The 17,201-nt window shown below is 40.4% G+C and overlaps 2 protein-coding genes across 2 annotated transcripts; both read left to right on the top strand.

Annotated features, from left to right (window-relative positions):
* Positions 1-5,014: 5,014 nt before the first annotated feature.
* Positions 5,015-9,021, top strand: LOC127760076 (syntaxin-22-like). Its single transcript, XM_052284284.1, has 7 exons — positions 5,015-5,477; positions 6,164-6,257; positions 6,874-7,013; positions 7,913-7,987; positions 8,136-8,293; positions 8,413-8,513; positions 8,607-9,021. Exons 1-7 carry the CDS (start codon positions 5,269-5,271, stop codon positions 8,670-8,672), a joined length of 843 nt encoding a protein of 280 aa, XP_052140244.1. The 5' UTR covers positions 5,015-5,268; the 3' UTR covers positions 8,673-9,021.
* Positions 9,022-11,241: 2,220 nt separating this feature from the next.
* Positions 11,242-12,832, top strand: LOC127757599 (uncharacterized). The gene has a single exon (XM_052283148.1). It carries the CDS (start codon positions 11,468-11,470, stop codon positions 12,041-12,043), a length of 576 nt encoding a protein of 191 aa, XP_052139108.1. The 5' UTR covers positions 11,242-11,467; the 3' UTR covers positions 12,044-12,832.
* Positions 12,833-17,201: the final 4,369 nt, after the last annotated feature.

Here is a 17,201-nt window from a genome sequence, read left to right as displayed (position 1 = left end):
AAACTTTTAGTAATTTTTTAATTTTGGTAATATTTGTTCAAATTTAACTAAATTTTATTCCAAAGTTCGAATATCGGCACCGCTCGATACAAACACGGTAAACGAAAAGTTGAACCCTACGAGAGACTGGTCGGTTTGCACTGCGGCACCGCCCCTCCAGTCAGTCTCGCACCTTCGAGTTATGTTAAGGACGCGCGCGGTGTCACGTTCCTAAATAGCGGGAAATGTATATCTTCGTAAAATTTTCAAATGCATATATGCAAGATCGAGGATAACAATGTATATTTTAAAATTTAATTGTCTATTACATTGCTCTTGATCGTTTCAGTCGGCTGTGGGTTCCATAGTTTAGCTAAATATGGATAATACACCGTACGACATAAAAAATAATTTGTGATATATATATATATATATATATATATATATATATATATATATGTGTGTGTGTGTGTGTGTTCTTACGACTTAAATATCAATACTGGAAAATAAATTTTGATAAAAAGTTAAAATCAATTTTAAATTTAAATTTTGGAAGCAAGTAATGCTGTATACAGGAAACAATGAGACGTCTCCTGCTGCCTACAGCTATAACAGTCAGTTTGTTCCACTCACGCAAAGTGAGGTACTGAGGTGAGGTGATCTCGCCATCTCGCTAGCTACCTCCGTCGATCTCTGAAAAATTTGGAGAGAGAAAGACCTATTAGTGTTACTCTGGTCAAGAGAACACAGAATTTTGCATTGGAAAAGAAAAGAGAGAAATATAAAAGAGGGTGTGTTTAGTTTACGCTATAATTAAAAGTTTGGTTAAAATTGGAACCGATCAAAGCAGTAGACTGTACGCGTGCATTGACTCAAAAAACATGCGAAGGTTCACGGTGCTCATGAATGACCGGCAAGCGTGTTGCCACATTGAACAATTCAAGTCAACTAGTCAAGCATGTTTTGGCGGAAGTTATGTCATTTCTGCAAGCACGCATGTAAATTTTGCTAGAATTTCATAGGAAACAAAAGCTCTGCATAGGTGGGATTGACCAGAATTTTTAAGCTCCAAATTAACATGTCTGTAGAGTGTACAAATATAATACTACTATCTCCGTTTTTTAATATATAACGCCGTTGATTTTTTTTATAAACGTTTGATCACTCGTCTTATGTAAACTTTTTGTGCAAATATAAAATATTGTAAGTCATACTTAAAAACATTTGATGATAAATCATATCATAATAAAAAAAATGATTATATAAATTTTTTTAATAAAATAAATGATCAAATATATCTTAAAAAATCAGCGACGTTATATATTAAAAAACAAAGGGAATATCATTTATAAACTAAGGCTGCGTTCTTTCAAAGGAGATTGGGAAGAGATTGAGGAGATTGTCACTCGTTTTTCGTGCGCACGCTTCCCAAACTACTAAACGGTGTATTTTTGTAAAAAATTTCTATATGAAAGTTGCTTTAAAAATTCATATTAGTCTATTTTTGAAATTTAAAATAGTTAATACTCAATTAATCATGCGCTAATGACTCACCTCGTTTTGCGTATCTTCCCAATCTTCTCAATCCCCTCACCCTCAAACACAGCCTAAGTGTATACATGTTCGCTCCTCTTGTAGTACGTACTCCCTCTCTTTCTCTGTTATCTAGATTTATCCATTAATCAATAAATATATATATTTTGTATATGTGTCTAGATTTATTAACATTTATATAAATTTAGATAATACTAGAAAGTATTACATTGTGTAACGGAGGAAGCAGTGATTATTGACATTGCTTCTCCATCTTTGCAATCTTGGTAAGATGTAACGATCTGAACGGATCTAATGTACTACCATGCATAGATCACGAATGCGTCGAATGTGTCATGCGTGACAAAATTTTCCGGCCATTTTAACTACCGCCGATGAATTTTTCCTAGGAGACCTGATCAAGTCCACGGACACCATGCTCGCCTCGCCGGGGAGTAGGTAGCTCGGTTGGGCATTGAGGGATTTGAGTCAAACAGTAAATTGAAAAGAAAGTTTAACTTCAAACCGAAAGTAATTAATCACACGAAAGGAAACCGGTTTTGCAGTAACCGGATGTACAATTAATTGTACACAGAGCAACATGAATTCCCGTTTAATTTCTTACACTTTTCACAATGCAAAGCAAGGTGCTGCAAAGAAGGTTCCGTTTCATTAAAATTCTGAATGAGTACGCCGTTCGTGAGTAACTTCCAGTTTTGTTTTTTTTTTTGAGTTGTCAAGCTTTGACCAATGGTATCAATTTAAATATGCAACAATAAAACAGTGTCATTAGATAGCGATCAAATATACCTTTTTCCAATATCTTTTGCAGAACAACGTCGGTTTCTTATGTTGCTTGGCTCTGTTCTTTTTAGATTATCGTAACAGATTATTTACTCTACGCTTCAAAAAAATTCATTTTCTAAAGAAACTTTCTTCTACTATATTATTTAGATTATCGTTTTAAGCTGTTTTATAAATCTATTTTCTAAACATTTGATTTATTTATGTAACTAAGTAGATAATCTATCATAATATTTCGTTGAATAATCCAAAAGGAACAGAGTTAGTAAGTCGAAGCCGGGATGGCATGAATATAATACAAGAAATTAAGAAAAAGGTATGGCGTCAAGTTTCAGCAGCTAGCGTATAATCGATGAACGGAGGTAGCATGCATCCTAGTAGCACATCTGTTCGATATCTTGATGAGAAGACGAGATGGAGAAGAGAACTCGGCTACGTTGTCCATTCATTTCACGGCCTGCCCATCATTAGTCCATGCCCGTGTCACACCGAGACAGAGAAGACAGGGTTTCACAGTTGCGAAAAAGCAGAACATCCATGATCGATCCAGATTCAAAGGCACCTGGTTCCTCAAAAAAAGATTCAAAGGCACCTTGTCCCCTCTGGCTAAATTTTTAGTGTCATCCAAGGAGAATTTGCTGGTTGTGCTTACAATAGGTTCACTGAGCGACGAAAGCCGGTTTTCGTGTTTTTTCGATGCGGCTCGTAATTAATTTTCGGTTAGAATTTGAAATGCTTTCGGAATCTAAATGCCAAACAGTAATTTTAATCTAAATTTAGTCAGAATTTATTGAAAACTGTGATACCGACATGGCTCGAAATTTAATGGTCAATTGGTATTGTAAACCCTACTACCTTACGTATAAAGCTCTGGATCATAACTTCTCTAAATAAAAATTCTTTTTATCTAAATATATAATGTTATTGGCTTTATTCTGTTAAACCTATTTAGGTGTATTTTTGTCTAGAGATAGCAGACTTTCTATCCTAACATCAAAATACACAGTGATCAATGTTACACACTAAATATACACAACAAAGTAAAACAATATCATATATTAAAATACAAAGGCAATACTTTATAAAATGACATCTCACATAAGCGGATCTAACACGAGTTAAGTAGAGAACCTCATCCGGCAAAAACCATGAACGAACAGAACAATGCTTAAAGGAGTCAATTCAATTAAGAGAAAAAAAAACTCAATTTATCATGTTCACAATAGGCCATGGAAAATGACGTGCAATATCATCTTTTATAGTCGGCCGCCGTGCCATCCACAATTCCTCAGGTTGAACTGATAATCATCCAAAGGTTCCCCATCCTTCTCACTAATCTGCTTTCCTCCTGCCTTGGGTTTCACGTCGCCGTTGCCGCCGGTCTCTCCCATCCGACAAATAGATTGTTAATTACTCTTACCACTTGCTCAAATCAAAAGCCCAACCTGTCAAGCTCTTACTTAAATCAAAATTAACCCACGATGCTGTCCCAAACTACCTCTAAGAGTTTCAGATGTACTCCAACTAATAAATATTATCGAAAATTCTAAAAATAAATAAACACGTTACTTTCATTAGTATTATACGTTCATGTAAAATTTTATTTTCAAACAAAATTGCTGTAGTAGAGAAAGAAGAGTATCAGTGGTATTACTATTAGGGCCTGTTTAATTCCCAAGTAAAAATTTTTACGCTGTCACATCGAATGTTTGTATATATATAGAGTATTAAATGCAGACAAAAAAATATATAAAATTACATAGTTCGCCAGGAAATTGCGAAACGAATCTTTTAAGCCTAATTGCGCCATGATTTAACAATATGATGCTACAGTAAACATTTGCTAATGACAGATTAATTAGGCTTAACAAATTCATCTCGCATATTTCTGGCGGGATCTGTAATTTGTTTTGTTATTAGGCTACATTTAATACTTTTAAATATGTGTCCGCATATCTGATGTGACATGTAGGGGCAAAATTTTTTGCTAACTAAATAGACCCTTAGTTGATTTACAAATTCCACGTGCACCGAAGTGGGCGTAGCTCAAAAGTTGTGTGGTAGAATCAATCCACTCAGGTTCAAATACATACTCGATATGAGTATTCACATTTACAATTATTTATTCTTTCAGTGATAGATAGCGTATCCGTGGACAACGAGACGACTCATAGGGGGTTGGATGTATGTGTTTTTTTTATATTTATGTATGTTTATTCATTTAGTGGTAGACATATGTAGTGGATAGTGAGGCAACTCATATGGGTTGAATGCACATGTGTGTTCATAGGGATGAGTGATGCGACTTATAGAGCTGTTTAATTTTTCAGTGGTAGACAACATATATACAGGTAATAAGGCAATTCATAGAGATCAGATGTGTATGTATTTATAGGGGTAAGTGAGAAGACTCATAGATATCGATCTGCGGGTGTATTCATAGGGGTGAGCGACCGCACGTTTGAGGGTGTGTACAGTGTACTGCGTTGTAAAAGAAAAATCCACGTGCACAGTTAACAGCTCAATTAATTAATCGCCCACACCGAAGCGCGCACCACGAAAGGCAGCGCCAGCGCCAGCGAGGCTGACCTGACCCGGACGGACGGACCCTGCCGTGTGGGGCCCGGATCCCAGCGCGGAACACCATAATTTAGCAGCAGCGCCAGCGTCCCGAGCCTTGGCTCCACCCGGTATCCCAACCCGAGGGAATTGCGGAATCCAACACCACCAAATCCCCCAAATTAACTCCACGCCAAGGAAACAAAACGCCCCCCCAATTCCAGACGCCAACGCGAGGTCGACGAAGGCCACGTCTCCGACTCCGGCTCGATTTCCACCCCCCCCAAATCCTCCTCCGGCGAGCGGCCGGCCGCGAGACACCCCGGACTCTCCCGCGCGGCGATTCTTCGGTACCCCGATCGGAGGAGGAGGCGGCGGGGAGGGAGGAGGAGGATGAGCTTCCAGGACCTGGAGGCGGGGAACGCCCGCGGGCTGCCGCGGAGGGGCGGTGGCGGCAGGGCGGGCGCCGCGGCCGCCGGGGCGGGGGCGTCGCAGGCCGTGGCGTCGGGGGTGTTCCAGATCAACACGGCGGTGTCGACGTTCCAGCGGCTGGTCAACACGCTCGGCACGCCCAAGGACACCCCCGACCTCCGCGAGAGGATGTGAGGCTCCCCCCGCGCCATACTCTCTACCTACCCCACGTCTGTTTGGTTTTGGTTTGATTTGGAGCGGGGGTCGGGGGATCGATTTTGGTTCGATTTGGAGCGGGGGATTGGGGGATTTTGCGATCCGCGGGCTCCGATTTTGGATGCGCGTGATGAATTTTGGGGGGGAATTGTGCGGCTCCGCTGCATGATTTGCGATCTCGATTAGGTTATATGTTTATGCGGTCGATTCGCGTGATGAACCTATGTCTCTCATATTATGTGTTGCTTAGGGATCGCTTCTCCCCTTCTCTTCGTGATATCTCTCTTATTACGTGTTGCTTAGGATTGCTTCTCCCTTCTCTTCGTGATAATTATGTATTAGTGATAATTAGGGATTCAATTTGGGGAGCCCTGCCTGTAGTTTATCTACTAGCAACTCATGTTTGGGTGATAGCCGCTGAACTTAGGTAGAATTGATGAATCATGCCATTCCTGGTATATGAATAGATCCGATGGCCTCGAATAAGATGTTTTCTCCATTCCTTTCTACTGAAATTGATTCAATTTATGCCATGTATGGCCTGGCATGCTGTCTTATAGTGTAGTAACTTGTATTATGCCTTAACCCTTTTTCTGTACTTTAGACTAGTTATTTTTTTGGTTTGATGGGTCGATTTACTTTCTGTTGGTGTTGCTTGCAGACACAAGACACGTCAACACATAACACAACTGGTGAAGGACACATCGGAGAAGCTTAAACAAGCTAGCGAGGCTGATCATCGTGTCGAAGTCAGCGTAAGTATTCTCTTGCATCTTTGTCCAAGTTGCTTTTTTCTCAAAACAGAATTGGAACTGTTTCTATCTTGTATGTTTGAAACCAGAATTATTTCAGTACTCTTCACCTTTTGCATCAAAATGAAATGGAATTGCAACATGTGATGCTACTTTTTGAACCAGAAAACCTTCAATTTTGACATTTTCCTTCAAAGTACAGAAGAGTGTAATAATGCATATTGGTTTGGAAACTGAACCTACCCAGTCCTTATATTCTGACTGGAAACATCACTTCTAATTTGGGCATTTTTTATCTGTATCAGTCTTAGTTTTGCCTGACTACTGTGAACAGTGATTTGCCTCAGCACATAAAACAAATTGTTTTCTTAAATACTCAATATGCTCCAGTCATGATATTTTCAAGTGTGTTGCCATGCCACTGGAGAAATAATCTACAAGCAGATTTTAGAATCATGTAGAGATCAAATGTAGCATTTGCATTTCTTATATGAGCTGCTTTATGTAGTATTGATTGCCTATGAATCTATGATCATTACTATTTTAAGGAACATTTCTATGTTCCATTTTTGCTGATGTATTACACAATGTGTGTTGATGACCTCGTTTGGAACTACAGGCCAGCAAAAAGATTGCTGATGCGAAGCTAGCAAAGGATTTCCAAGCAGTTCTGAAAGAATTTCAGAAAGCTCAACGGTTAGCGGTAGAAAGAGAAGCTGCTTATGCACCCTTCATTTCTCAAGCGGGCTTGCCACAAAGGTAGTTTGCTAGTCAGCTGGTGTACTTCTTTCTGTAAATACTTGCTTATTTTTCTTCCTGGCATCTTATGTTTTTGAACAAAAGTGCACTTACTACAATAATATAATTCATGGCATATTGTTTATCATTTTCTTGGTAGTGTACTAATGCTACAGCATCCTGTTACATTTTACTTACTCTGCAGAATAATTTTGTTGCATACTCTCTCTTGAACAAATAAATTATTCTCCGTCAAGTTTTAAAAAAATTTCATGAAAAAAATATTTTCAGTTTGACTGGACTTAACACTGGATTATGTTTTCTGAGGTAAATGGAATAATAATAACACTGGATTAGTGTTTTTAATCTGCCAAGTGCTTGATGACCCTAATAGTTAATGCCCTGGTTTATTCCAACCTAATACAATACCTTCTGTTGCGCATTTACAGGATGAGCATTCATATTTTATCCTATCCAAATAGTTCGTATTGCTGTTTTGATCTACTGTAGCGTATAAGTTTCTCTGCCTGTTTTACCCTTAAATATCTAGCGTTTTGTTCATGGTCCACTTTCTCAGCCCCCAGGCCCTAGCTTTCAATATCATAAATTCATTTTCTGACTAAACTTGCGGTGAAGTTTGTCTTATTCATAGAACTCAGAATAATAAAACCACTTTCAAGTGTAGCCTGTCTTCTTGGGTCTTCCAAGTAAAACAGCAAAACATTATTTTCTTAAAATTATCTCCATTCAATGGTACTTTAGATCATTGCAAAATTTTGTACCTCACATTCATTATATGTTAATTTTCTGTAATAATAATAACAACATATTTTTGAGGCTGGTCTATGATAATATATTGTCGAAGTTTTTCCAGTATGTTGTCAACATATGAGTAATCTAGGATGGCTTGTTCTTTGCAGCTATAACTCGAGCGAGGTGAACAATGGTGCTGATAAGTTGGCTGAGCAACGCACGGCGCTTCTAGAATCAAGAAGGTGAATTGATAGTACTATTTGGTTATGCTTTGGACTATTTGTTTTCGAACATTTCTATAAAGTATTCACTTGTTTTGAAATGAATGAACAAATTCACTCCTTTGCAAATGTGTGAACATGATAACCTCAATTTTTTTCTTTACTGTAGGCAAGAATTAGTCTTCTTGGATAATGAGATCGTGTTCAATGAGGCCATCATTGAGGAGAGGGATCAGGGAATACAAGAAATTCAGCACCAAATTACTGAAGTAAATGAAATCTTCAAAGATCTTGCTGTTCTAGTCCACGATCAAGGACAAATGATTGGTATGTGGTACTGTTGGGGATGATAGATGGGATTATGTGCTATTTGATACGTTGAAGCACGAGGCTGCTCATATATCTGGTATGTTATATCTGATTGTGTATCTCCTCCTATACTGCAGATGACATTGACACCCATATCGAGAATGCTGTTATAGCGACTACACAAGCAAAAGGCCAACTCTCTAAGGCTGCTAAAACTCAGAAGTCGAACTCTTCGCTGGTACTTTTAGACTCCTTTAGCACTCATTAATATATTTCACTGGCACTCACTTCAACATGTGAAACATTGTTCGATTCTCATTTTATGTTGCAGATATGCTTGTTGCTGGTTATATTCGGGGTGGTCCTGCTCATAGTGATAATCGTCCTCGCAGCCTAGGCAGCAGCCTGGAAGAACATGGGACTCCTAGATCTGGTTGAGCTTAGAGCGAAGTATTCCTTCCTGATTTAATTTTGCTGTGAAGTCGGGAATGTATCCTGATCTCCTGCCTGGAGGAGGGGGTTGCGTTCTGGTCTTGTGCCATGGTGGTGTATGTGATGATGAATGGTGTGTCTGGAATGCATGGTTTATATATAAGTAATTAAGTATAATCGCTTGGTGTCACTCTAGTGCCTCCTGCCTTGCTCGCTCGCCCCTGTTTATATCTTGTGATGTATCGTTGAGTGAGTGTTGTAAGAACGAGGAGTTTGGTCTTTGCATTATAATAGTTGCTTAAGTTGGTCAGTAACCGTCGCAATTTGTTGAAACATTTCGTTTTTCTCTCCCTTCTCTCCTGTCCTCGTTCTACTGTTAGTATCTTGTTTTCGCGCATAAAACTGCTCCTGTCCTCGTTCTACTGTTTGTATCTTGTTTTAGTGCATAAAACTGAGTTGTGGATGTTCACTGTTCAGTATATGTAATTACTTCCTCCGTCCCAAAAGCATCTAACCTAGTTAGGATGAGACATATTCTAGTATGATGAATATATGTTGGGGATGAGACATATTCTAGTATGACGAATATAGATATATGTTTATCTATATTTATCGTATTAGAATATGCTTCATGTTTCATCCTCTGAGATTTCTGTTTAGCCACGTCCAGGGGATCCAGAGCCGTATGTGTAAGTTACAGATTTGCGCTTCGCCACTTTGGCTGTGTTTAGTTCAGCGTAAAGTTTGGATTTTGGTTGAAATTGGAGATGATGTGACTGAAAAGTTGTGTATATATGACAGGTTGATGCGATGAAAAATGACTGAAGTTTGGATCCAAACTTTGTATCTAAACACAGCCTTTACCATGCTACGACCAAGAGCTGTGACGCGCTTGGACCCTGTGCAAGTCAAGGTCAGCTCAACTCTGGTTTTGTCTCAGTTTTCTTGTCTTGATATGAAAATGGAACAGAATTAGAGTGAGCATCTTCAGAAATCCGATCATCTTTTTCACATTCGTACATCTTGATAATGTACGTGTAACTCTGAACTTCTCTTTCAGATGAGTTTTTGTATAAGCTGTGTTTCTTTTTTTTTTGTTGAAGTTCCAACACATCTTTCTCGTTTTCCAAACTATTAAACGGTGTGTTTTTTTAAAACAAAATTATACGAAAGTTGCTTTAAAAAATCATATTAATCATTTTTTAAAAAGCTAATACTTAATTAATTATGTGCTAATGATCATTCCGTTTTACGTGCACGAGATATTAGTTCCGTCAGCAAGGAACAAAAGCAACCTACGAGTGTACTCCCTTTGTCAAAAAAAAAAAAAAAGCTAACCTAAAGAGATCTCTCTCCTAGTACAATGAATCTGGACAACTATGAGGGGTTAGTTTTTTTTTGGCACAGGGGAGTATTTGAAGGGGGGAGAAAAAAAGAAATTTGAGAAATATGTAAAACGATTTAAACCATTAGCGTATAATTAATTAAGTATTAATTATTTTATATTTTTTTAAAAAATAAATATTATGATTTTTTAAAGGGAGAATAGTTAATATGGTCCTTAAAGTTTCGCTCCTGGGTCATTTTAGTCCTTAATATTTCATATTGTCCAAACAAGTCCTTTAAATTTATCATGTGGACTGATATAGTCCTTGGTCCCACCAAAATCACCACATGGACATGCCATGTCACCTTCCTATGCAAAATCTATATGATTTGTCCAATTTACCCTTACGCACAGGAAAATAAAAAACAAAAGGAAAAAGTTAAAAAAAATACATGGTATATGTAAGAGCAAAAATATACCTCCAAAGGGTGAAAAAAAAGAGTATTTTTTTTCCTATGGCTATGTCTAATTCACCCTTATATTTATTTTTCTATGATATACATAAGGGTAAATTGGACAATTCATCATAGATTTTGTATGAATGATGACATGGCATATCCATATGATGATTTTGGTGGACCTAAGGAGTATTCTAGGCTTTATGACAAAGTTTATGGATTTCTTTAGACTATTTAAAAGGTTAGGGACTAAACTGATTCTACAAAGAAATTTTAGGGACTAAAGTAGCTGTTCTTCTTTTTTAAACTAATTCTCTTAAAAAAATTTTATAAAAAAACACATAAGCGTCAGTGCGGGAAAACAGAAAACAGATATATTTTTTCCTCTCTCAGTCTGGTGCAACAAACGCAGCCGTACGAGTGTGTTCGGGAGGAGGTAGAGTGGAAAACGGAACTTTCATTCGGTATGATTTAAAATACTTTAAAAATGGATTAATATGATAACCAGAACCCAGCATGTAGTAGACTCCACGTGGACTTGGCGTTGACGAGGAGAGACTGAATAGTTCAGTCTTCGCCCGATCGGACCAGAGCTCCAGGTCCTTTTTACCTGAACGCGCGATATCCACGGAGCTCAAGGTCGTCGGACAGAAGACTTGAGTGGACTAGCAACTCCGTGCTGTGCTTCCCATCTCCTTCAGAGAAATTACCTCCCAAACCGATTGGCAGCGATCAAGAAAGTACGTGATTTAACTATGAAATTTCTCCTCTATATATGGCGGTGCGTGTGTTTGTGTGCATATGCACTCAGCATGTTTGAAAACAAGAACACAAGATAGGAGTAGAAAAGAAGATCTTAGTAGACAAGAAGTATTGGCTTCGTCTAAATTGCTGCAAAATTTTTACTGTTCTTTCTCCGATCTAATTAAGCTTTGCAGCTGGACATTGAGTTAGGGGCCGGCGTGGTGAGGTAAGATGGACGCCGGAGCAGTTGAGGACGGCCGCGCCGGCCACCCGGCGGAGGTCGGCGGGGAGCTGGGCGACAACCACCGGCGGGAGAACGGCACTGTCGCCGCCGGCGGCGGCCGCAGTCACGCGCCGGGGTTCGGGGCGAACAAGAACGACACGCTGCTGGTGGTGGCGACGCTGATCACGGCGCTGACGTACCAGCTGGGGACGAACATCCCGGGAGGGTACTGGCAGGACGACGGCGCCGGCGACGGGGGCCACGCCGCCGGCGACCCGATCATGCGGGACAAGCACCGGCGGCGGTACTGGCTGTTCATGGCGGCGAGCTGGGCCGGGTTCGGGAGCTCGATGCTGCTCACGCTGGCGCTGCTCACCGGCGTGCCGCCGCGGTCGCGCGCCGTGCAGTGGCCGTTCCTGGTGTCCTACTCCAGCCTCGTGCTCACGTTCGTCACGTCGCAGTCGGGGACGTCGCTCACCATGGACGTGCTGATCTGGGCCGCCGTCATGGCCGTGCTCGCCGTCGGCATCAAGTACCGACGCCTCGACAGGCTCCGCTTCTTGTTCTGCCCACCTGCTCCGTGACCAAACGTTGATCTACAAATTAATATTGGCATGATTAGTTAGCTCTTTTCTGTTCTCGTTGGGCTAGCCGAGCACCCTGCGTGGTGGCAGCGGTAGCGCGTCCGAGTCCGAGTCCGAGTCGCGCGCTACGACGGCACACGCGGGTCGCGGAGCGCTCATGGCGCGCATATGGAATCCGGGTCGTGTGCACTCCGAGCGGGATGCGTGGGATGGCGCGTGTCGTGAACCGCGGAGTGTCGTGGAACGCTGCATGACCATCTCACGGCCACCGCCATCGCAGTGACGAGGCCGGCATAGAGGGGAAGGTGGGTTGGGGAAAGTCCCACACACTCTCATAGCGGATTGGCGGTCGACGGTAGGAGCTGACTTGGCCCTAATACCACTTGTTGGCTCTTGTCTATGAATCACACACGCGAACGTGTGGTTGAAATATCAGGTGTTTGTCCCAAGGTTTGTGTGTGTTATTTGTATCGAGAGCCAACAAATCGTATCAGAGCCATATCGGCTCCTACCACGAATCGTCTCGTGTGTAGATCAAAGACTCTATTATGGACCCCGCAAAAAAAAGACCCCATTATGGGCCCCAAGGGTGCTCCACCTCCCTACATCAGCCTTGGTTGTGCAACGCTTGGTCAAGGAGGTTAGAGGGTCAACTTCGTACCCAGTGCTCACGAAAACGGCCTATACCGATGGAGTGCTGATGACTTGCTCACGAGGTTGTTGTTGTAAAATTTAGAAAATAAATTATAAGCCAAAAGCTGAGAAATTTAGCTTTGTTATATTCTTGTATCGAAGCTGATTGCCAATCGACTACTTTCTATAATTTTAAAGCTCATCAAATATGTTATAGATATTGGCCACCAAATAGGGTATGATTTTACAAGACCAAGTCAGATATGACCATGACTTGTCATGAGCTGATCAAAATTCTCTCTACGAGTCCCTTAAGAGTACAGGGACTTAGAGATACGAATACCCTGTAAGATCAAGACACCACGGCCCTGTTTAGTTCACATCAAACTTTCACCAAACTCTCAACTTTTCATCACCTCACATCACATCCAAAACTTTCCTACTCACATTAACTCCTAACTTTTTTCCAAACTACCAACTTTCCCTAGACTTCTCCCAAATTTCAGGAAGTAAACACAACTCAAGAAATCACCGAAGTACCGAACTATCATGCATAAGAAGCCATCAACAACCTCAAGCCGAAGACCATATCATTGACCACATCTTGCCACTGCTTACCTCGTCGAGTTAGTCGACTAGGTCTAGATAGGGGTGTGATCGGTCAATTTCAAATTGGATAATGGCTAAACCATATCATACACGATATAAGTTGAGACGGATTGGAAAATGAATCGAATGTGTGTCAAGTGAGAATACAAATATGATGTGCGGAGAATATGTGAACTAGAATCAGTTAGTAATCTATTTTGGTCCGAATCGAATACCCAAGTAGTTTCATTTCAAGTTTTCAACTATACAATAATAACAATGTAAGCACTTACATGAGATAATTTAGAATATTTGATACTAGATTGATATATTTTGCTAACTATTAATGGTATTGCGACAAAAAAAAGGTAACTAATTATATTCTCAAATTCAACCGGATGTAGACTTAGACGGACAAAAATGTTATTTGGATGTCAAAATCAAAACCATTATCGCTCCCATTTATTTAGACCGTTCAAACATGAATTCGAGTGGATGAGATTTTATTATTCAGATCAGATGTGAAAATTATTATCATTCCATTTATTTCCATTATGTAATTATCGGGTTCATTAATCACATAAATTGAGATAATAAATATCTAACTTGCACTCATATATCTTACTCTATAGTTCAACAAGTTGTTTCACTCATCACTCATCACTCATTCTTTCATTACTCATGGAACGGTCCAGATCATCTCTGTGTAAAATCCAACGCTCAGGATCGTCTCCACCTCTCCACCGCGCCATCCTCTCCGCCCCCTTTCTCTCGCTCTCACGTGTCCCCGCCCCTCCCCAACCGCGCGCCGCTCCCCAACCCTAATCTCTCCCTCTCACGCGGCACCACCGCCGTCGTTGCTGCCCTCGACTGCCGCAGCTCCGCCGTCGTCGCATCCGTCGTCTCGCCGCCACCGATCCCCGCGCCACCACACCGTCGCCGCCGCCCTCGACTGCCGCCGCTCCGCCATCATCGCATCCGTCGTCGCCACCACCCTTGACTGCCGCCGCTCCGCCTTCGTCACATCCGTCGTCTCGCCGCCACCGATCCCCGCCGCCGGCTCGCCCTCAACCAATCCCCATCACCGTCGTCGCATCCGTCGTCGTCCAGGATTTACGTCACCGTTCTGTCACCGCACCCACACGATGATCCCCGGCGACGGAACGGGTCATGGTGGCCTTGGAGGATACTCGGGCCCGACGAGCTCCCAGCGTCTCAGGTAATGTCGCCGAAGACAAGAACTCCGGTCAAGCTCCTCGGCCGTGAGGACGCAAGCGTGTGAGTGTATCCCTTTTCCCTCAAATTTAATTATGTACTCTGTTACTTAGTTCTATAATTCATCTGCTCAGTTAGTCTCCCATCACAATCGCTTGGTCAGGATTGAATGTTCTGTGGATTGGATTGGGAGTTGTTTGCTCAAGGAGCAATTAGGGAATATTTTAGTTGGTTGCGGCTGCAAATACCATCAGAACAACAATGGAGTATTTAACAAGAGCCAACAGCCTTTTGTTTCAGATGAATTCCCTCTGAAGTCACCCGTCAATTGACTAATGTTAGACAATCTACCATCTAGAGGAGATCATTCCTGAACCCAATATGGTGATAAGCCGCCTCTGTTGATGTGTTATACTCATTGTTACTTGTTCTGAGGTGTACACCTTGCTTGCTATATTGGAAGAATGAATTTAATTCACATGGATATAATATTTTGCAATTTTTGTATATGAAATTATATGCATGTTCATGTGATGTGAGAAGGTTAAATTCCTTTGTGGGATGCCCATTTAATTTCTGGTTGCTAATTTTACTGAAGAATGAGAGTAGGTTATGATGTCTTGGGTTTTGATAAGTAGGGTGTAAATTTTTATAGTACAATAAACATGCGTGCTGGTCATTCTGTTATGTGGGATTGAAACAAGTGATGCTGGCAATTCAGGTGCAGACCAGCTTTTGGTTCTGTAAATTATTTTCTCAATTTAAATAGATCATGTATTGTGATGATGTGAATACAATATTATGATGTTATCATGTGTTCAACAGAGCTTAAAAAATACTCACAAACTGGATTCTCGTAGTTATACAGTTTAAATAAGTTATAAGCACAATTTGGGTTTGATGTCTTCCATTTGATTTTTAGCACTCCTCCCTCTTGCTCCGATCTGGCCTTAGTGATGCCGCCCTGTTTTCGCGGTTGATCCCGGCACCAGCCCCTTCCTCTGGCCGCGTGCGAGTTCGAGATTCCAAGTCCCGGTGGTCGGATTTCTCAACCCCGGCACTGGCCTCGCACAGGCTGCGATCCGCTCGCCAACAAGATAAGTCATTATTGGGATATTTATATCTGAAAATTTAGATAATTTCTTTTGAACTTCATTGCTTGGTCAACAACATAACCCAGGAAACCAATTAAATTGATAGACATGTTGTGTGCTCTCTTAAGAGATCAACATCCAAATTGACATCCAAGTTAAAAGAAGAATTTAATTATCTAAATCATGATGCCAATATTGAGAGCTTCTTTTACTTTCCGTTGTATACATTTTTTGTGATGTGTACCGAAGGTTATATACATAATGAGATTTTACTTCAATGGTGGAATTGTGCTCTATTGAACCACATGGAAAGTTCTGATTTGTGCAGTGATAATTTTTCCCTTTAAAAAGTCAAATTTGGTTTACATTTTTATTCATGACACCTGAATATGTAGAATGCCATGCATTAGTAATGTGCAAGCACTTTCAATGTATTGTCTAAACTCTAAAGGAACAACTTACCAGTTTATTAGTGAATTTATGAAAAAAAATCAGATGTTTAATGTCTGAATAAATTCAGATTCTCTTCTCTGCTTCATGCCTTCATCAGGATGAGGTAGTTAGTGTTGTACTGTAGTTGACGAATCGATTTGTTCGCATCGTGATAAGGCACAGAAGGTAAGGCGGATTGCCTTGGTTTATCCTCTCCCCCTAAATTTCCTCTGCTGCGATTGGTTGATTGGTTAATGAAAAACCCAATACTTGCAAGCAGATTCTGATTAGATTCTTAATTATTGGGATTTTCTAGAGTTAGTTTAAGGAAAAGTGAGTTAATTATCGACGATGAAATATACACTTCCATGATTAGAATTATATATCGTATAGACAAATATGTGTATGTATTAAAAATATCTGACAAAATGGACTGTATGATTATAATGCCTTTCAACCATTGCTTTGTGCAATGCTCATTATATCTCCCGGAAATTAATCGATTTCTGCTTTTGTACCATGTGCAATGTTTACTTTTAAACTGCTCAGGTTCATTCTATCTTATTTTCTGGTGCTTCTGAAGCGATGTATATTTCTTCATTTTTAAACTGCTCAGGTTCATGAATGCCACCATCACTGAATGCACATCTGGTCCTCCCTTATTTTCGTTCGTATGTAGTATGTACGTAAGAACTAACAAGTTTATTCATTCAAAGAAAAACTAACAAGTTTATGTTAAGCTTCCTTTTTAATAATATTTTACGTTACTGATATTTAGTGCAGTGAAAAATGCTGCAAATCTCTGATATTTAGTGCAGTGCAAAAATGATACATAGCTTAATTGGATGCTCTTTCTCATTATGGCCAACTGCTTGATGAAATTTTTTCCATGTGAAAACAAATGTTTACTCTGTTTCAGGCTTGTGTAGAGAAGAAAAGGTGGAATTGTGGAAGGTAATCGCGGGGAGTTTTGGTTCATTTTTTGAAGATTTCTCTAATTGGTACGTACTAATTAACCAATTGGAGTTTTGGTCTCGTTACTCACTGTAAAAACATGATGGTAAAAAAACAGTTTAATCCTATTGGTACTCTTTTATCCCATTGAACATTTTGTCGTTGTGTCATTGACTGCTATCAAAAAGGAAAAACAGTGGATGACTCTTTCAGGAAATATAGGATAGCCCCATTGATGGCAC

The sequence above is a fragment of the Oryza glaberrima genome, chromosome 1, assembly GCF_000147395.1.
Source record: "Oryza glaberrima chromosome 1, OglaRS2, whole genome shotgun sequence".
Classification (NCBI taxonomy): Eukaryota; Viridiplantae; Streptophyta; class Magnoliopsida; order Poales; family Poaceae; genus Oryza; species Oryza glaberrima.
This window is presented reverse-complemented; position numbering and strand designations above follow the sequence as displayed.

Coding starts and splice junctions, on each gene's coding strand:
- LOC127757599 (XM_052283148.1), top strand. CDS start 11,468: ATGGACGCCGGAGCAGTTGAGGACGGCCGCGCCGGCCACCCGGCGGAG.
- LOC127760076 (XM_052284284.1), top strand. CDS start 5,269: ATGAGCTTCCAGGACCTGGAGGCGGGGAACGCCCGCGGGCTGCCGCGG. Junction 5,478..6,163: donor CCCGACCTCCGCGAGAGGAT/GTGAGGCTCCCC, acceptor TGTTGCTTGCAG/ACACAAGACACGTCAACACA. Junction 7,014..7,912: donor CAAGCGGGCTTGCCACAAAG/GTAGTTTGCTAG, acceptor TGTTCTTTGCAG/CTATAACTCGAGCGAGGTGA.